We start from the raw sequence: 22,376 nt of genomic DNA, 5'->3' as shown, positions 1-22,376 counted from the left end.
AAGTCAAGAGATGAGAAGAGGAGGTGTTAAATGTGACCACTGAGAGGTCACCAATGGAATGAGGGCAATTTTGACAAAAGAGAGATAGAGTAGGCGGCTAAAAGATAGAGAGACTCAAGGCAGCAGTCTGACCCATTTGAAAAAGTTCCCTCAGAAAAGACAAGGACTAGAACCGCAATTACAGGACAGGATGGCATCAAGTCAGGTTGCGGATTTCTCCTTCCCTTAAAAATAAGACCCAGAATTACAGAAACTATGAAGTTAAGGATTGAGTAGGGTTTCTCTCCACAAAACTCATGCAGATGTTTAAACTCTGATGTCTTTTTTTTTAAGACAGGTAGACAGAGACAGAGAGATAAAGAAAGGTCTTCCTTCCGTTGGTTCACTCTCCAAATGGCCCCAGTGGCCGGAGCTATGCTGATCCAAAGCCGGAAGCCAGGAGTTTCTTCCTGATCTCCCAAGCGGATGCAGGGGTCCAAGGACTTGGGCCATCCTCCACTGCTATCCCAGGCCACAGCAGAAAGCTGGACTGGAAGAGGAGCAGCCGGTACTAGAAGCCGGTGCCCATATGGGATGCCGGCACCGCAGGTAGAGGATTAACCTAGTGTGCCATGGCACCGGCTCCTACACTCTGCTGTCTTAATATTAATTACTGATGGACTAAGGGTGTAGACTTCATCTAATTATGGCCTCAGTTGGGTTGGTGAGAGGTGGCTGGGTCAAGGTGAAGTAACCTACCCTTGGAGGGTGGTATTAGCAAAGGTTTAATTATCTGAGTTCGTGCTCAGCCTAGCAGTTCTCTCTTGGCTTCCTAGATTACCACACGATCGTTACTCCACACCATACATGAACAGCCTCCACAGACTCCGGACTATGGGGCTGCCTGATCCTGATATGACCACCAAACTTGAAGCTCAGATAAGCCTTTTCTACCCCAAGAAGTTCCTCTAGGGTATTTCAGTTACAGAAAAGAAAAGCAGACTAACACAACAACCTACATTAAGAAAGTTTCAAGATAAAGAACAGGTTAAATGTCATTATGAAAACAGGGGCCAGCACTGGTGCAGTGGGTTAAGCTGTGGTCTACAGTGGACAATCAAAATGTCCATGCAATATGTATCAATTTTCTGATATTCTAATACCCATAAAGGAGAATAAATAACTTGAAAATGGTTCCAGTCCCGGTTGCTCCACTTCTAATCCAGCTCCCTGCTAATGCGCCTGGGGAAGCAGCAGAGGATGACCCAAGTGCTTGGGGCCCTTGCACCCTCATGGGAGACCCAGAAGAAGCTCCTGGCTCCTGGCTTCAGCCTGACCCAGCCCCAGCTGTTGCAGCCACTTGGGAAGGAATCAATCAGCAGATGAAAGACCTCTCTCTCTCTCACTCTGCTCTCTCTCTCTCTCTTTGATTCTAACTCTGCTTTTCAAATAAGTAAAAAAAAAATTTTATACTGTTTGTGTTTGTACTCTTAATTTTTAAAATGTAACATAATATTAATATGAAAAGGAAGGAAATTTTTTATGTTCATGTTCACTGATTTTAATCTTCAAGTTTCCTCAGATCTTAAATTTTGTTCCTGAAAATTTGTTGATGCTCAGGTAGGAAGAGAACTTTTAAGATTTATTTATTTTTATTTGAAAAGCAGAGTTACAGAAAGAGAGACAGAAACACAGAGAATCAATTGTTCATCCGCTGGTTCACTCCCCAAATGGCCACAATGATGGTAAGTATAGCAATGAAGAATACAATCAAAATGTCCATGAAATACATAACAATTTTCTGGTATTCTAATACTCATAAAGGAAAATAAGTAGCTTGAAAATGATTTTACTTAAAGTAAGAAACGAATACCCATTTTCCCACTCAAATGTCCACTTACTATCTTTGGTTAGAAAGTCTTCCAGCTATAAAAGCTGAATTTCACATGTTCACAGCCTTTAAAATTCTTAGCAGCACTGGCCTTCAGTGAGTTTTCTAAAGTCTAAAAATCAATTATCTTAGTTCTCTAAAATAGTTCCCTCAGATTTTAATTTATTAAGTTCATTAATAATACTTTGATTTCTAAAGACACTATTTATGTCTGAAAAACTATACTAAGTTTTAGCTAAAAAACCCTACCAATTCCATCTACCCCAGAAGCCTTTCTGCACTAGGAACCTCCATTCCATTCATAAGATCCCTGAAGAAATACAGACTTCACCAACCCATGACAATACTGCCCAAAAGTTTCTGAGTTACCCATTTTCTTCCCACTTCAAATTTGCTCTTCTAAAGACACAAGGAATCATTAGCAATCTCAGCTTTATAGTGTCTGTTGCACACCGCCTTTATATAGACAACTACTCAGGTGAAGTGGTGAGTACATAAGCCTTTACTGTATTTTTTTCTTTTGTGTATATTCAAAAATTTCCATCAGACCTATAATACAGAAGCATTTATAAATTATATCTTAATTATCTGTTTAAATATCTACATGCTTTTTTAACAATAAACCTTGAAGGTAAACTGTTACTTATCTTTACATCAACAGTATCTATTATAATTCTTAAGAGAACTTATGATTAAAATGGAAAAGATGGATGAATCAATTGATTAAATTATCATTAAACAGGAAAAAAAGATGAAACAAAATAGTTGGGGCCAGTGCTGTGGCACTGGTTCAAGTCCTGGCTGCTCCACTTCTGATCCAGCTCTCTGCTATGGCCTGGGAAAGCAGTAGAAGATGGCCCAAGTCCTTTGGCCCCTGCACCCTTATAGGAGACCTGGTGGAAGCTCCTGGCTTTGTGTCGGCACAGCTCCGGCTGTTGCAGCCAACTGGGGAGTGAACCAGCTGATGGAAGACCTCTCTCTCTCTCTCTCTCTCTCTCTCTCTCTCTCTGCCTCTCCTTCTCTGTGTAACTCTGACTTTCAAATAAATAAATAATAATAAAAATATAAAGATACTTAAGAATAAAAAAATTTTTTTTTTTTACAGGCAGAGTGGACAGTGAGAGAGAGAGACAGAGAGAAAGGTCTTCCTTTGCCGTTGGTTCACCCTCCAATGGCCGCTGCGGCTGGCGCGCTGCGGCCGGTGCACCGCGCTGATCCAATGGCAGGAGCCAGGTACTTATCCTGGTCTCCCATGGGGTGCAGGGCCCAAGCACTTGGGCCATCCTCCACTGCACTCCCTGGCCACAGCAGAGAGCTGGCCTGGAAGAGGGGCAACCGGGACAGCATCCGGCACCCCGACCGGGACTAGAACCCGGTGTGCCGGCGCCGCTAGGTGGAGGATTAGCCTAGTGAGCTGCGGCGCCGGCCAAAAATAAATTTTTTTTTAAAAATGGTGGGAAATTTGGAAGAACCTCAGTGCTTCAAATATTGTGTTAAATGATCTGTTCCAAGTACGCATTGCCATCTACATTAACTACAATTTCAAAGGAAGAACTGTGTCATCATCTATGCCCCTCCCAAACCCTGACAATGTCTCATAAATGTATACTGAACCAAGTTATAAAATTCTCATTATAGGAATAGATAGGAAATCTCCATTTGGCTGTTATCAACACTTTTAAAAATATTTATTTATTTGAAACAGGGAGGAAAGAGAGAAGAGGGGAATGGAGAGGGAGACTTTTCCATTGGCTGGTTGGTTTGCTCCTCAAATAGAAGCAACATTCAGTTCTGGGCCAGGCCAGAGCCGGGAGCCAAGAACTCTATCCTGGTCTCCCATGAGGGTGACAAAGGTGCAAGTACTTGTGCCATCTTCCCCTGTTTCCCCAGGAGCATTAGCAACAAGCTGGATCAGAAACAGAGCAGCCAGGACTCAAACTGGCACTCCAGTGATGCAAGCAGGGGCTTAGCCTGCGACACCACAGCACTGGCTCAGAAACACTTTGTTTTTCTGTCTACCACACTGCCATTCTCACAATCTCTCTTTAAACTCACGACTATTAGCTTCAAGGACTGCCTGGGCACCAGCATTAATTTCCCTACCCCAAAAACCAATCCAACTACCTAGCTCTACTTACAGCAAAATGGCAGTCTAGTTGCTTGGTTTAAAAAAAAAAAAAGCTGTAACTCTGGAACCAGAGATTGTCTAGTTTTAAGTACTAACTCTGCTATTCACCTGCTAGGTGATCAGTGTTGGCCATGAGGCCTTGAGAAACTTACCTATTTGCTGCTACTGTTTGCTGTGCATTTTCACACTCACTATCTAACATGGCTGTGCTTTAGTTTTCTCATTTCCAAAATTAACAGGACCACTCGGAAGGCTTTTGTGATGAGTAAATCCACTAACAACCATACAGCACTTCAAACAGCAAGGGACACATAGTACGTACATGCACTTATATGTCTGTTTCTACTTTCGGTAATCATGCCTCGCTTTTCCTCCTGCTACAATGAACTATCTGTGCTCTCCTAAGTACAATCCTTTCAGTAGTCAACCATCTCTTCCTGCCTACTCATCAGCTTCTCTTGCAACTGTGTCCTCTCCCTCTGACATTAACAAAATTTCTATCAGATGAATAATTTCTAATAACGTACAAACATTCTACAGTGACTATCTTAGTTTTTAGTGAACCCCCCCCCCAAACCAAATCTACTTCCAAACTGTCCCTATGTCTTGGCATCTCTTTATAGCAAAACTACTCTTCAGAACTATCTTGCCCACTGATTTCTCTGTCTTTTAGGCATGGTCTGCAAGGGCTTCTATTCTTACCTCTCCATCCAAACCGCTCTCTTCAAAGTCACTAGAGACACCCAAAAGGAGTCCTCAAGGCTTCATCTAACTTGACTTACCAGCACTTGCTTATTTCCTTCTTAACAGACTTAGTCTGCTTGATTCCTATCTTAGTTCTCCTCTGACAGTGCTCCATGAACCAGCCCCTGTGTAACTTCTTTATCTATAATGATATCCTAAGTAATCTCACTCACTCCATTCTAACAGCTTTAAAACCTGTCCATACACTAATGACTCCCAACCTCATTATTTCTTTACCTATCTTTCCCTTGAGTTCAATCTCAGATGTAACTGAGTAATGGATATAGTCACTTGATGTCTAAAAGGCATCTCAATATCCTCCGAACCTTGATCTTACCCCAAAAACCTGTTCTTACTCCCCCGTCATTCGTATTTGAGTAAATGTCAAGTTGTTTTGTAGCTCAAGCCAAAAACTTCAAGATAGCTAGTCAATTATTTCTTTTTGTCAGGCAATACTGGAAACATGAGCAAATTCTATCAGCTTGTATCTCTCAAATTATACACAGCCCCCATCACACTTCACTCTCTGTTATTAGCCTACTGAAAGAGGCCGTGATATCTCCTCCTGATTATCTGCAATAACAACCATTCTGCTGAAATGTCACTTTGCTGTGACACGACATGAATAAGCCACAAAGCAGTCGAGTAACCTTCCTAGAGTTCAAGATGGTACCAGGTACAAGCAATGGAACATGGTTATCCCATGGTATGTGTGGGGCATTAGTTCCTGGACTCCCAATGACATTCTCCCACATAGTTTAAGTTATCTCTAGATTATGTATAAAACCTAATACAATGGAAAAGCCATGTAAATAGTTATTGCCCTGTATTGTTAAGATGAAAACAACAAGGAAAAAAATCTGTATATGTTCAGCACACAAATTTTTTTTGAATATCATCAATCATGGTTGGTTGGAGTAGATGCAGAACCCACTGGTATGGAGGGCTGACTGTACTTAAAACTTAATAAGGAATACAATAACATTTATTTTTTAAAGTTATGTAAGACAAAGAAAATCAAGTACCAAAATGTTGATGCATAAAACGTTCACAGAATTGGATAGAGAGAAATCTCTAATGGTCAGGAATACTTTAGTCATAAGTGTAGTCAGTAAATATTTAATGAGTGCCTACTATACTGTGGACTATGTAACAGATATCTGTAAAGCCACAGTAATGTATATATGCCATAACTTCAATGATACAGAACAAAAAATCAGCTGACACACAATCTCCTCTAATAAATACTACAAATCAAAGACAAAGAAAAAAGTGTGCAAGGGACAATGTAGGAACTATCCTGAGAGAGAACAACATACTTCAAATAGAAAATCTATTTGTAAGTCACAATTTCATTCTTGTTTTTTTCTTCTTTTTTGATATAGTGGTAACATTCAGTGCCGTTACATATAAGGCCCAGCTAATATTCGGGGCATCTTACTGTTCTTACTATTACGCCCTTTTTTGGCCATTTATTTAAGGCACACTTTGTAGAACAAAAGTCACCTTTTTATCATATGGTTTTATGAGTTTTAGCAAATGCATATATATGCTGTATGACCACCACGATAACCAAGATATAGACATAAACACATCCCCACAAATCTCCCATGCACACTAATAATACATACCACCTCAACAATCCTAGTCATTGGTAAACATCTCTATGTTTTCCATTATGATAGTTTTGGCTTTTCTAGAACTTATTATAAATGGGATAATACATTATTAGGCTACTTGAATCTGGCCATTTTCATTTAACATTATACATTTGAAACCATATCGTTGGGTGTGTAACACTTGTTCATTCTTTTAGCTACTTACTGAAGGGCATCTGGGTTGTTTCCAGTCTTGGGCAATTATGAACAAAGTTGCCATTAATGTTCATTTTCAGGTTTTAATTTCACTTGGATAAGTATGGAGAGGTAGAACTGAAACTACAGAGTCATATGAGAAGTCTATACATTCAACTTTTTAAAAGAATATCATCTATTTTCCAAAATTGCACCATTCAGCATTGCCAGCAACTATGAGAACTGCAACTGCTAAGCTAATCCAATTTCTTCACATTCTTGTCAGCATTTGCTGTTATCTGTCTCTTCAATCACGGTCATTTTAGTGGGCATGCATTGGTATTTCACATTAGTTTGTTTATTTATTTATTTATTTATTTTGACAGGCAGAGTGGACAGTGAGAGAGAGAGAGAGAAAGGTCTTTCTTTGCCGTTGGTTCACCCTCCAATGGCCGCCGCGGCCAGCGTGCTGCGGCCGGCGCACCGTGCTGATCCGAAGGCAGGAGCCAGGTGCTTATCCTGGTCTCCCATGGGGTGCAGGGCCCAAGTACTTGGGCCATCCTCCACTGCACTCCCGGGCCACAGCAGAGAGCTGTCCTGGAAGAGGGGCAACCGGGACAGAATCCAGCGCCCCGACCGGGACTAGAACCCGGTGTGCGGGCACCGCAAAGCAGAGGATTAGCCTAGTGAGCCGCAGCGCCGGCCTTCACATTAGTTTTTATATCCATTTCTCTAATGGCTAATGAGACTGAGTATCCTTTAATGTGTCAATTGGCCATCCTTGTATCTTCTTTGGAAAAGTTTAAATTGTGTACCTGTATTTCTCTCTTTTTTAAGATTTATTTATTTATTTGAAAATCAGAGCTACACAGAGAGAGGAGATGCAGAGAGAGAGAGAGAGAGAGAGAGAGATGTCTTCCATCCAGTGGTTCACTCCCCAATTGGTCGCCAACAGCCAGAGCTGCACCGATCTGAAGCCAGGAGCTTCTTCCGAGTCTCCTATGCGGGTGCAGGCGCCCAAGGACCTGGGACATCTTCTACTGCTTTCCCAGGCCACAGCAGAGAGCTGGATTGGAAGTGGAGCAGCCGGGTCTCAAACCAGCACCCATATGGGATGCCAGTGCTTCAGGTCAGGGCGTTAACCCACTGTGCCACCGCACTGGCCTTACCTGTATTTCTAAACTCTCTATTCTGTGCCACTGATCTATCATCTATCCTTATCATATCTCTTATCTAATACTTTTGTCATAGGTTTTTAAAAAACCCTGCAATCAAGTACTATATCTTCCAACTTTGTTCTTCATTTTCAAAATTCTGTTAGATATTCTAACTGGTCTGTGCAAGTTTTAGAATGAGATTGGTGGCTGCTATAGAATACTCAGCGGGCTGACATTCCAGCACAGCAGATTCAGCTGCCATCTGTCACACCAGCATTCTCACTCCACATCAGAGCGCCAGCTAAAGTCCCAGCCGCCTCACTTCCAGTTCAGCTTCCTCCTAGTGCACCTGGGAAGGAAGCAGCTAATTGGGAGAACCAGATGGAGTTCCTGGCTCCTGACTGGGGCCTGGCCAAGTCCCAGCTGTTGTGGACATTCAGGAAGTGAACCAGTGGATGGAAGTTCTCTCTTCTCACTCTCTCTCTTTCAGATAGATAGATAGATAGATAGATAGATAGATCTATTCTTTAAATTCTGCTTTAATTTTCTTTGAAATTACACAGGTCAGGAAGAAATGAAACCTTAACATTAATTCTTAAATCACGATTACAGACTATTTCTCCACTATTTAGGTCTCTTGATTTCACTCATTACTGTTTCATAACATTTTAAAAGTACAGCTTCAACACACAATTGGCTATATTTCCACTTAAGTACTTGATATTACTTCCATGATGCTTCTCTAGCTTTTAAAATATTTATTCCATTTTGCATCACTAGCATTTAGAGTAAGATTAGCATTCACATATTCACCTTGTAACCTACAACCTTACAGAACCCACTTGTAGGTTCTAGAAGAGTTTTTGCTTGTTTTGCAGATTCCTTGAGATTTTCTACATAGATGATCGCATTTCTGCAAACCAGAAAGCTTTATAGTTTACTTTCCAATTTTTTTTGAAAAATGTATTTATTTATTTTGAAAGTCAGAGTTACAAAGTGAGAAGAGACAGAGAAAGAGCAAGTGAGAACCTTCCATCTACTGGTTCACTCCCCAGATGGCCTCAATGGCCAGGACTGGGCCATGCTGAAGCCTGAAGCTTCATTCAGGTCTCCCACTTAGGTGCAGGGGCCCAAACACTTGGGCCATCTTCTGCTGCTTTTTCCAAGCCATTAGTTGGGACTGGATTAGAAGTGGAGCAGTCAGGACTTGAACTGGCACCCATATGAGACGCTGTCTTTGCACGTGGCAGCTTTACCAACCATACCACAATGCCAATGTTCAATCTTGTTTGCTTTTTATTTCTTTTTCTTGCTTTACAGTCCTGGACAGGCCCATTCTGCCTTAGTCCCAATGTTAGGCCTTTCAATCTTTTGTAAGATGTTGCCCATAGCTTCTCCAGGGGTGCCTTTTATCAGGTTGAGAGTGCTCCCTTGCATTCCTAGCTTACTGGGAGTATTTACCATGAGCAAATACTGCCAAATGCTTTTTCTGCTCCTTTTGAGATGACTACATGTTTTTTCTTTTTAGCCTGCTGACATACTGAATTGCACAGACACAACGCTGAACTAGCCTTGCAACCGAATGAATGGGAGAAATTATTTGCAAACTATGCAACTGGCAAAGGATTAATAACCAGAATATATAAAGAGATCAAGAAACTCCACAACAACAAAACAATCTAGTTAAGAAAAGGCAAAGGACTTACACAGGCATTTTTCAAAAGAGAAAATCCAAATGGACAAGACCCATGAAAAAATGCTCAGGACCACTAGCTGTCAGGGAAATGCAAATCAAAACCACAATGAGGTTTCATTTCACCCCCTCTTAGAATGGCTTTCATCTAAAAATTAACAAACAACAAATGCTGGTGAGAATATGGGGGAAAAGGTACCCTAATTCACTTTTGGTGGGAATGTAAACAGGCAAAGCCACTATGTATGACAGTATGGAGATACCTGAGAAATCTGAGTATAGAACTACCATATGACCTGCCACCTCACTCCTGGGAATTTACACAAGAGAAATGAAAACAGCATCTGAATGAGTGGTCTGAACCCCCACGGTTAGTGCAGCTCAATTCACAATAGCTAAGATATGGAATCAACCCAGATGCCCATCAACTGAAGACTGGATAAAGAAATTATGAGATATGTACACCATGGAATAGTGGTATTAAAAAAAAAAAAAAGAAATCCAGTTGTTTGCAACTAAATGGATAAAGCTGGAAAACATCATACTTAGTGAAATAAGCCAGTCCGAAAAAGACAAATGCCGTATGTTCTCCCTGATCTGTGGTTACTACAGAAGTCAAACTGACACTTTGAGAATCAATGACTTTGAAGAGCCCTCCCTCTCAACTCTTGAGGAACAGTTGTTTTTTTTTTTTTTTCATACTATTTGATGAACTCTTTACTTAACAGAGTTAATCATATGTGTATAATGTTAATTGAAAATAGATCTTAGCAAAAAATAAGAATGGGAACAGGACAGGGAAGAGGAAGAGGGGCGGGAGAGTAGGTGGGAGGGGGTAAGGTAGGAAGAATCACCGTGTTCCTAAAGTTGTAATTATGAAATATATGAAGTATGTATTCCTTACATAAAAGTTTTCTGGGGAAAAAATATTTATGAGACCCAGTGTTGTGGCACAGCGGATTAAGTAGCCACACAGTCCCAGCTGCTCCACTTCCAATCCAGCTTCCTGCTAATGTGCCTGGGAAAGCAGTGGGAGATGGCCCAAGTACTTCAGTCCTGCTACCCACATGGGAGACCATGATGGAGTTTCAGACTCCTGGCTTTGACATGGACTAGCCCAAGCCGTTGCAGCCATTTTGGAAGTGAACCTGTGATGGAAGAGTTCTCCCACCCTCTACCTTTTCCCTCCCTCTCTGTAACTATGCCTTTCAAATAAATAAATATACATATCCTTTAAAAAACATTATGATAAATATGAGGGTACTCAAAACATTCATAGAAAAGGTAGTTAAAGATAAATTTAGGGGTGGGCCAGAGTGCCAGTTCAAGTCCCAGCTTTAACACTTCCAATCCAGCTTCCTGTTAATTCAGTCTGGGAGGCAGCATAGGATGGCTCCAGCACTTGGATCCTTGCCCCTCACATCACAGACCCAGATGGAGTTTTGGGCTGCTGCTTTTGGCCTGGGCCAGCCTGGCTACTGTGGGCAGTGAACCAGCAGAAAAAGATATCTCTGTGTGCATGTGTGTGTGTATGTGTGTGTATATGTGTGTCTGACAAGAAGTGTCTCTCTGTTACTCTGCCTTTCAAGTATACAGAAATAAATAGTAAAATACATCTATATGTTAATGTTAGTACAAAAAATTTTGATATCCATGTATAGCTTTTCTAAAAAACGCATTGTCCGTGAACATTCTGAATGCCCCTCATACAAAGAGACAGTATTATAATACACAAACTATCCTTTTTGGTAGTTAATATAATGTAATAGTTTTAGTCCGAAAGAACAAGACAGGCAATTCAGAGTTTACAATTAGTGGTGAGGTAATTCTAAATTCTACAATCCCTTTTAGTGGTAATAGACTTAATAAAGGAAATATAATCCCTTAACAATATATATTTAGACATGTAGGCAATGTAGTATAAAACTGGCAACTCTAAACAATGTTATGACAGAGTAGAATAATAAGGTAACCATATCTTCTAAAATTAAGACTATTGGCAGGGGACTAGGTGGGAGGGAAAGGAGTTAGACCCAGCCAAACAGAAAACGTATCTATGAATTATATTTGATTTTTATGTTTAAAGTCCATTAAGATATTAAGACACATTTTTAACATTTGTTCTCTAAAGTCTATGTTAAAAAAATAAAGACTATGTTAACACAAAGATTTTAATTAATACCAACAAATTAACATCAACTATGCAAACATAAAAATTCTAATTAAAAATTAGATTTTTACCATCTTCCTAGCAATTCTCCCCAAGAATACAGGATCTTCTCAGGACAATCCTTAGACACATCACCTGTTCCACTTGAGAGTTCATTATCACTCTCTGCAGAAGAAACATAGAAACCAAACACACACATTATATATTATAGTGGATATTTGCATAGTATGAGAAATACGATGGTGTGTCTAATAAAAAAATTAAGCAATACTTCTCCTTATATTATTAAAACTACTGTAAAAATAACGAAACTTTATTATTATAGTCTATCCTTGTCTAAATACTGTCAAATAAGCATTTTACAAAACTTCACATCCATAATTTACATGGTATGAAGCTGAAACTACCTAATAAAATTCACAAACTGTACCACATTAATATTTTCAAATATTAATATTTTATTAGTGAGTCCAAGAAATGCAAAAACTTAGTGATAAAACACATATATGAACATAGGAAATGAGAAACATATACTCTATATTATGATACAAACAGTCTGTGGTGAAAATGAGTAATTCTAAATTCTATAAACCTTATAATCAGTAATAGAGGCGCTAAGAAAGGAAACGTGATAGATACAATTCATCTATGTAATAAAAAGGCCTCTGACACAGTACTACATAGGAAAAGGCTGGTACTCTCTGAATGAAATAAGCAAGCTTGAAATCTTTCTGGCACATGGCAAGTCCCAAGGTTTTATCAATGCTGGTACAGTAAAATAGAGATTGACATGAAGTTACTCCCAAAGAACCTGTGTTAAGAACAGTATTACTTGGCATACTACAAAATCTAATGATCCAAATAAAACTAATTCACATCTGGTTATCTATACATCATCTAAAAATATTCATGTAATAAATAAAGGTTTATCTGGTCAGGTGAAAAGATTTGATCATATCCATACAAAAAGATTTTATTACATTTAGTAAAATATAACCAAAACCACATACGCACACACACCAACAAGTGCTTCATCTTCAGGAAAACTAGTTAAACAAAAATTCTGAGATAATTTGTTTAAAAAAGTGAACATCTGGAGATTCCAATGAAGACAAAGAAGATACACATTAGCATGACTGCCCTGGAAGTATCTCACATAAGCAAATCAATGAAGCTTCCTAGAATAAAAAATGGGGGCCAGTGCTGTGGCACAGCAGTAAGTTAAGCCTCCACCTGTGGCGCCCACAGCCCATTTGGACATCAGTTCAAGACCCGGCTGCTTCACTTCCAATCCAGCTCTCTGCTAATGGCCTGGGAAAGCAGTAGAAGATGGCTCAGTATTTCAGCCTCCACACCCAAGAGTGAGATCTCAAAGAAGCTTCTGTCTCCTGGCTTCGACCGGCCCAGCTCTTGCCGTTATGGCCATTTGGGGCGTGAACTAGCAGATGGAAAACCTCTCTCTCTCTCTCTCTAAATCTGTCTCTCAAATAAATAAATCTTTTAAAAAAAAATTTGAAATGTGGGACCAGTGCTGTGGCGCAGCAGGTTAACGCCCTGGTCTGAAGCGCTGGCATCCCATATGGGTGCCGGTTGCAGACCCAGATGCTCCACTTCCTATCCAGCTCTCTGCTATGGCCTGGGAAAGCAGAAGATGGCCCAAGTCCTTGAGCCCTTGCACCCGCAGAGGAGACCCAGAGGAAGCTCCTGGCTCCTGGCTTCGGATTGACACACCTCCAGCCATTGTGGCCAGTTGGGGAGTGAACCACTGGATGGAAGACCTCTCTCTCTCTCTCTCTCTCTCTCTCTCTCTCTCTGCCTCTCCTCTCTCTGTGTAACTCTGTCTTTCAAATAAATAAACAAATCTTAAAAAAAAAATAGAAATGAGAGATCTCTAAAAAACTAATAAAGCAAGTCAACTATTACTATGTATTGGAGGAATACTATAAACACAAACTACCAAAGCTTTAATGTTACAATATCCTAAAAAACTATTCCATGTAAACAACTACCCCTTTAAGCTCATAATTTTTCACCTAATCTGAGACACTTTTGAGAGCAAAAGGGGACTATTAAAATTACACTGGAAAACAGGTTAAACTTAGGACAAGCTCAAACAGAGACTAACAGTTACCCTAACTTATAAATTGTTACCCAAAAAAGTACTTATAAATCAGTATTTAAACATGCAGGATCCAAGATGGTCCTACCTAATACTCTATTCCGCTCCACAGTAAATAATAATTTGCCAAGGTTCAACACTGTTTGATGCAGCACTTTATACTCTCTGTGTCTGTGTGGATGCAAGCTGTTTAAATCTTTACTTAGTATAGAGTTAATATTCTGTATATAAAGATAATTAGAAATGAATCTTAATAAGCAATGAGATGGGAGAGGGAGTAGGAGGTGGGAGGGGAATGGAGATGGGAGGGCAGGTCGGGGGGAGGGGTAGAAGAACCGCTATATTCCTAAAGCTGTACCTACGAAATTAATATTTATTAAATAAAAGCTTCCAAAACAATGTTTGATGAAGTTGTACATACTATATTGGAGAGCAAATCCTAGGAACACAATGAAAAGGGAAAAGGGAGAAAATGAAATAAACATTCATAGACATCATAAATCTTGATTATAATAAAAATCAAAACTACTACTGACACAGAGAATTTTTCAGACTCTTAATCTTGTTGGGAAAGGAATCCCTAAGCATGAGACAAAATCAAAATGCCATAACAAAGATTAAGAAACCAACTTTATGAATCTAACGCTCTCATGGAGTCAGGCAGAGAGCACTGCTGAAAAGCTAAACAGTGGGCATGTGCCACAGCAGCTAAGGTGCCACCTGGGACACCTGCGTCCCCCATCAGAGTGCCACAGATCAAGTCCTGGCTCTGCTCCCAACCCCAGCTTTCTGCTAACACACCCCGAGGCGGAAGGAGCCTGTGATGGCTCCAGGGGCTGGGTCCTTGCCGCCTGTGGGGGAGACCTAGACTGAGTTCCTGGATCTTGACTTTGACTTGGCCTAGCCTCAGCTATTGCGAGCGTTTCTGGAGTGAACGAGTGCATGGGAGATATTCTCATTCTCTCTTTCTCTCTTTCCTTCAAATAGACAAAATTAAAAAGTACAAATTCAAAAACAAATTTTAAAAAAACTAAAAATATTTCCAACCTATGAAACAAGGCAATTTTTAATAACAGAAACACGATTTTACTAATATCAACAAAACAAAATATAAAACATAACTACCCATAGATAAAGAAAGTCTCACTTCATTAATAATTTGAAATGAAAATTAATTTTCAGAGCTAAATTAGCAGGGTTGGAATATTGATAACACCTAGTTTTCATAAAAGTATAGGCAAATCCACAAAAGGTTATCATTTATTAGCAGTCTTTTTTAATTTATTAAATTATAAATTCATATATACCATGTATTCCAGCAACTCCACTTCTAGAAATTTACTCTCCAGAAACATATACACCAAACAGATATAAAGACGTGCCTCTGGAGGTGAGGGCGATCTGGCTGCGCCATCTGTCACCCCACTGATCGCCAGGGTTGATTCGGCTGATCCGGCTGGCCAGGCGGGTGTCCCCTTCCTCCCTCACCGCTCCATGTGCGTCCCTCCCGAAGCTGCACGCTCGGTCAAAGAGGACAACCTTCCCCGCTAGAGGAGAACTGGTCTTCGGTCAAGGGTTTACAAGTAGCTGCACTCCCCTGCTAGAACCTCCAAACAAGCTCTCAAGATGTGCCTCAACTTACAATGGGGTTATATCCATGTAACCCCATCCTAAGTTGAAAAATTCAAATAAACACATCACAAAGTTGAAAAATTCAAAGATGAACTATCATTAAGTCCAGAGGCTCCTTGACTTACAATACAGTTATGCCCACATAAATCCATCTTAAATTCAACTAAATTCTAAGTCCTGGGGCAGGCGTCTGGCCTACCAGATAAGTGGCCTGAATTCCACCTAGGAGTATTCAGGTTGAATACTTGCTTCCAGCTTCCTACATTCTCTGGGAGGTAGCAGTAGCCTCAAACAGTTCGGTTTCTTAAGACACACACCATCATAAATCAAGGACTGTAGCTAAAGGGGTTTTCACTGTATCCTTGCTTGTAATAAGTCACTAAAGAGTATCAGGAATATACCAGTTAAGTTTAATTCACTAAATTACGGTGTATCCATTCAAGGGAATATTATTAAGTCATTTAAACAATCAGTTTGTACAGATGGTCCCCAACTTAACAATGGTCTTACTTATAATTTCTCTACTTTATACTGGTACAAAACTGTACACATACAACCTTTCTGTTTTTCACTTTGACTATCATAAATTACATGAGATAATCCATACTATATTATCAAATACGCTTTCTGTTAGATGATTTTGACCAACTGTAGGCTAATGTAAGTGAACTGAGAATATTTACGGTAGGTTATGCTAAGGAATCATAACTGATAGTTAAGTGTGTTAAGTGCATTTTTGACTTACAATATATTCAACTTAACAAGGGGTTTATTGAGATATAACCCTATCACAAGTCAAGGAGCATTTGTATATGCAATGTGAAAATCATCCAAAGTATATTAGCTATGTGATTACATAGAACTTCTAAAAAAATTTGAAGAATGCATATTAAACTATTAACAGCATTAAGTTTCTGCATCTAACAATACCTTATCACATTTTTCACTTTTGAGTTTTAAAATTTCTAAAATATTCTAATGCTTCACAATGCACGTGCATGATGATAATGATAATACACATGAGAAAATGATTTTTATCTTCTGAATAATGCCCATGGCTACATGAAACAAAAACCTATTTTATTACTATAAACCCCTACTAATGAGGCATAACATTGTCACTGATAACAATATATTGTCTTCCTGACAATTTCCAAAGTTGTTATCCACCACCTAAAGAGTTATCAGAAGCGTAAAAATCTAGATTAGCAGAGAAGGGAAGAAAATGAACATAATTTGAAGTAGAAACAGATTCCTGATGAAACAATTAAACAGGAAATGATAGTAAGTCAGGCCCAAATACTCAGATGGGAAAACAAGACTCAGCTAAGGAAGATAAAATCACTGGCCTCTACCAAATATCTTTCTGCGTTTTCATCTATATTTTGGGCACTGCTCTAAGCCTGACAGACATAATGCATCAAATGCTCCAAATTGGCCGGCGCCGCGGCTCACTAGGCTAATCCTCCGCCTTGCGGCGCCAGCACACCGGGTTCTAGTCCCGGTCAAGGCACCAGATTCTGTCCCGGTTGCCCCTCTTCCAGGCCAGCTCTCTGTTGTGGCCCAGGAGTGCAGTGGAGGATGGCCCAAGTGCTTGGGCCCTGCACCCCATGGGAGACCAGGATAAGCACCTGGCTCCTGCCATCAGATCAGCGTGGTGCGCTGGCCGCGGCAGCCATTGGAGGGTGAAAGAAAGGCAAAGGAAGACCTTTCTCTCTGTCTCTCTCTCTCACTGTCCACTCTGCCTGTCAAAAAATAAAAAAAATAAAAAAAAGGGAACTCAACATGGTTTGAATCTGAAATCAAATCCTCTTACCCTTACACTTCTTTCCTACCACCTTCTTCAGAAGAGGCTGTGCTTGGCAGTTAGCAGATGCTAGTCTGTGTTCAGCAACCAACATGTAGCAAATGCTGGCAGCAGAAGCCCAAACTGGTAAACTTGGGCACATTTAAAGCAATATGTCCAAAACACAGTCAACTGTGGGCAACAGATTTATCTGGGAGGCTTCAAGAGGTGAAATTCCCACTAACGCGCAGGAAGAACAAAATGAAGCTGAGATCACAGGAACCTCCAGAGTGTCGGCTAGATCTGTCTATCCTACTGCAGAAACACAATACCAGGAGTGCAGCAGATACTTAGCGAACAATCTCCTGGAGAAGAATAAAGGGGGCTGAAGGAAAGTAAATTAAAGTTCCTACTGAATTAGACAGAGTTCCTGGATAAAAGAAGTAAGCTAAGAAGGAAATAATAAAGACGATGGAGGACACAGTACAGTACACACACACACACACACACACACACACGGCGAGACTGACCATGACTAAGATGAAAAGAGAAGAAATGATGAAACCATGCAGAACAATCTGTAGGTTTTGAAAAGGTAACTGTATTCTATCATATATAGGGTGAGAGTGAGAAAAAACACAGAAACTACAGCAGTGGAGGATTCCTATAGAGAGGCTTCACTAACTCCAGCTTTCCATCAAAACCCATGTTAGTCCCCTTCCCCCAGCAAGGCTAAGTCCTCACCCTCTGAACCCACTACATCACAGCACTACGTCTATTATAGTTACATGTTTCCGCTACATCTTCTCCCATCAGATTATGAGTTCCTTGGTCATAGAAATAATTTTTGTCTCTATGGTCCCAGCTCCCAGATCCCCATTAGCATAATTCAAAGTTTCCAGGCTGAGTGAGGGAAAGTGAAGAGGGAAAATCCATTTAAACTAGAAAAAAAAAATGCACGCCTTAGAAATTAGAGACCTTTAAGATTTAAGCATCTGTGTGCAGACATGGGTAAAGAGAACTTGGTTCACTCAGTTATTCATGCATGATGATGCATGACTGCTGAAGCCAAACTGGATTTCACACCCAGTCCTATCACTTACTGAGCTGTGATCCTGGTCAAACCTTGCTGAAGCTCTCTGTGCTTCAGTTGCCACTCTTTTAAAATGGGAATAATAACAGTATCTGCTTGCCCGAGGAATTGTAAGACATGAGAACGTTATTTTAAAAGCAGGACGCATATTACAAAGTCTGGCAAAGGAGCTAGATAAATGTTAGCTATCGCAAGTCATTTTACGTCAACAAATATGAATACCTATAATGTAGAATATGGGGGTAGAAGCTCCACTAAAGGGTTTGAGGAACTGAAAGGAAGTGGAAATGGTAAATAAACATTTTTCCTTACTCAAATTCATGCAATATGGGGAAGCAGAGGCAGGAAACACAGCTAAAGGAACAACAGGGTCCAATTAAGCATTTGTATTTCCACTATCAATTCCTACTCCCAGAACACTTGCCCTTCCTTGCTCTTTTGTTCCTATACAGACTTCTACCATAGTACTTAGAAGACTTTCAGGGAGGGTATTTGGCACAGTGGTTAAAAATGCACTTGGGACACTCACATCCCAGATCAGAGTATCTGAGTCAAGTCCTGGCTCCACTTCTCATTCCACCTCTCTGCTACTAAGCACCTTGGAGGACAGCAGGTGATGGTTCAAGGACTTGGGTCTCTGCCACCCTTCAACCTGGCCCATCTCTGGGCTTTTAGGGAGGGAACAGATGGAATATCTCCCACCCACTTCAACTCTCTGCCTCCCAAATAAAATGAAAAATTGTAAAATAGGGAAAAAAGTATTAGACTTTCATGAAAATATAGCTTTTTTCCCATTATTTACTCATATATTTAATATCTACAACATTCATGATTTATAGGTCAGATTCTCTTTCTTGGTATCCACATTCACTGAGTGCTGAGACCATGTCTTACTAGTCTTCACACCTTAGCCTTCAGCATATAACAACACTCAAATGTGGAATAAATGGAAGTATTTCCTAATTATTGCTCTATTCTGGGAAGATGGAGGCAGGGGGATGCGGAAACACTGGCCAAAGACAAAATCTGGTAAACTCCCCGAAGACAGACAGTGCACAGGTTTCCGGATGGTGACTGATCAAGAGGGCATTTCACCTTTTGACTGAATATGGGGCGTTAGGAAAGTCTGAAGATAGTGAATAGGGAAGAGAATTTGGTGATGCCTTCTCTAATTTGTCTAATTTTCAATTCCTTTTCAGGAACATTTTCCTTACTCTGTTTTAGTCTCTCTGCAGTTACTTGGCTCTTTCAAAAGCAACACAATTGTCCAGAGTATTCCACATGTCATCAAATTCACGTTTTAGAACTACTGCTTTCTTTGGTCTAAAAATATATGAAATAGAAATAACAGTCTCAATCACATAGTACTGTAAGAATTCAGTGAAAACACAGATTTAGTATTAAACCTGCTGCTCGGAGCACATTAGTATTCAGAGATTAACTATCTTTTTTATTATTATTTTTGCTGCCGAGTCCACAGTTTTCCATCACTTCAAAGCAACCAGAAAGGCAATCCAGGTTTGTTTTATCTCTTCTCATCTCAGCCAATGATTTTTTAACATGCAGAGAGCACTAGTCAATTGTAGAACTCAAAAAGAAGAGACATTAGATACAAGTTTTTAGATCAAACAGAACAAACATACATGATGCTTCAATCAAACTAATTTAAGGGCTCTTAACTTTGGACACTCATTGCTTTACAAAAAAAAAAAAAAAAAGATTCTGTTTCTATTAGCAATGTTTTTCATCCTAATCATGAAAGGAAAAGTTCAGAACTAGTATAAATTGACATTATAAAAGGAATGCATACACACACACACACAAACCCTTTTCAATAAAGCTTCAAATAAATTATAAAATCAGGAGTAAATAAGCACAAAAATCTCATTTTTATTAAAAAAAATTAAAAGATTTTTAATTTATCTATTGAAAAGTAGCAGGGGGAATGAAAGAATGACAGGGTCCCCCTCCTGAAAACTGGATGACTCCCCAAATGCCCACAGTGGTCAAACGGGAGCTGAAGTGAAGCCAGGAGCCCAGAACTCAGTCCAGGTCTCCCACTCTGGTGGCCAGAACTCAGCTGAGTCATTATCACTGCCTCACAAAGTCCACCTTGGCAGGAAGTTGGGGTCACGAATCAGAGGGAGACACTGACCTCAGGTACTCCAATTAGGGACTAGGGCATCTCGTCCAGCATCTGAACCATGAGGTCAAATGCTCACCACTCTTTAACTGAGGATAACTCATACAATGAAAAGGGATAAACAAATAAAATGCTACTATTAAGGGTTTTCAAAGATTTTTCTCTTAATTTTACTCTTTTGAGTAAATACTACTTGCACAGGTCACAATATAGTGCTATAAATTCTCATCTAACCACTCAGGGAGAAATAAAAACCTCAAACCTTATTATTCATGCACAATCTGTAAGTGCACAAGTTCACAAAGGTAATAACGACACCTGTCAATCTAGATTAGTGTAAAAGCAATTTGTTTTGACTACTTCAAGGTAAATAATGTAACGTAGACAGCCAAAAACTAAAACTATATCTGTATAACCTTGACTATAATATAATTTCTCATTTCTTGCAAGACAGGGTCAGAATATAATTGTTCTACAAGGAAGCTGATATATATGTCAATCATTAAAATTAACACAAAAGATCATCATCAATTCCAGAAATGTTACAACATTCCCCACCATCAAAGGCAAGGTGATTTATTACTAACAGTAGAGACCACAGATGAATGAGCTCTTTCCCAACTAAAGTATCATCACTGTCAATCTGAATTTAATTACAGCTTTCTAATTCCTCCCGTACTTTCTAAACACAAAATATTAATAAAAGTGCATCATTAATCACTGAAATCTGTCGATGAAGCTCAAGAGAACCAGGGAAGCCTGAAGGGCAATTAACAATATTAAGCAAACTATTTTCTTAACATGAGGTTATCATATTATCATAAAAAACCTGAGAAATATTCATTTAAATTTATTATCAATGACTCTCTTTCAAAGTCAGTAACGCCATAGTGAAGAAGGAGAGGAGAATGTGGCAGACGCTGAGAAAAAACATACATAAATAGTTACACAAAAAGATTATTTTTAAGTTTATTTATTCAAGAAATGACTGCTTTAAAGGCAGCAAAACAATTTAAAAAAACATAAGCAAGGGTTGGAGGTAATTAGAAGCAAAGAGGTGACAGAGAAGAAACACTGTATTAGGATAGCTCAAATTCCACGAATGGATAGAAAGAGTTTGCTAGCCAACACTTCCCATGTCAGATTAAGTCCTCTCGGGGCTAGCACTGTGGCACAGGTTAAGCTGTCATTTGCAATGGCAGCATCTCATAATGCAGTGTCACGTGAAGACCTAGCTGTGTGGCCATCTGGGGCATGAGCCAGCAGAAGGAAAGTCAGTGTGTGTGTGACTGACTCTGCTTTTCAAATACATAAACCTTGGTAAAAATAAACTGGCCCTGTGGGGAAGCAAGGTAAGCCTCCATCCGTAGCACCAGCATCCCTTACGGGCAGCAGTTAGAGTTCCGTCTCCTCCACTTCTGATCCAGCTCCCTACTAACGTGCCTGAGAAAGTAGCAGAAGATGGCCTACGTGCTTGGGCTCCTGCACCCAGGGGAGACCCGGATGAAACTCCTGGCTCCTCATTTCAGCCTGGGCCAGCTGTGGTTGTTGCGGTCATTTAAGGAATGAACCATCAGATGGAAGATCTCTCTCTCCCCCACTTTATCTGCAACTCTTTCAAATAAATGGGTTTTTTTAAAATACGTATTTTATTTATTTGAAAGACAGAGTTACAGAGAGAGGTAGAGACAGAGAGAGAGGTCTTCCATCTGCTGCTTCACTCCCCAGATGGCTGCAACGGCCGGAGCTGTGCCAATCCGAAGCCAGGAGCTTCTTCTGGGTCTCCCACGTGGGCGCAGGGGCCCAAGGACTTGAGCCATCTTCTACTGCTATCCCAGGCCATAGCAGAGAGCTGGATGGGAAGAAGAGCAGCTGGGACTAGAACCGGCACCCATCAAATAAATCTTAAAAAAATACATTAAGAAAGTGCAATTTAAAGAAGGGTCTTCTAACTGGCCTGATTGCTGCCTTCAACCAGCAAGTAACTCTGAAAGGGAAAATATTTACAAATTCTATCAGAGGGGGACAACCATACCACTAGCAAAAGC

The 22,376-nt window shown here is 40.0% G+C and overlaps 1 protein-coding gene across 11 annotated transcripts in view; it reads right to left on the bottom strand.

Annotated features, from left to right (window-relative positions):
• The window catches only part of RABGAP1L (RAB GTPase activating protein 1 like), a 788,918-nt gene that overhangs the window by 552,532 nt on the left and 214,010 nt on the right, over window positions 1-22,376 (bottom strand). For all 11 annotated transcript variants that reach the window (XM_070077150.1, XM_070077152.1, XM_070077147.1 and 8 more), the window contains one exon: window positions 11,627-11,720. In XM_070077150.1, coding sequence (XP_069933251.1) covers window positions 11,627-11,720 — 94 coding nt within the window. The remainder of the gene's footprint in view (window positions 1-11,626; window positions 11,721-22,376) is intronic.

This window comes from Oryctolagus cuniculus, chromosome 7, assembly GCF_964237555.1.
Source record: "Oryctolagus cuniculus chromosome 7, mOryCun1.1, whole genome shotgun sequence".
Taxonomy (NCBI): domain Eukaryota; kingdom Metazoa; phylum Chordata; class Mammalia; order Lagomorpha; family Leporidae; genus Oryctolagus; species Oryctolagus cuniculus.
The sequence above is the reverse complement of the archived record's forward strand: the minus strand, read 5'-3'. Positions and strand labels throughout refer to the sequence as shown.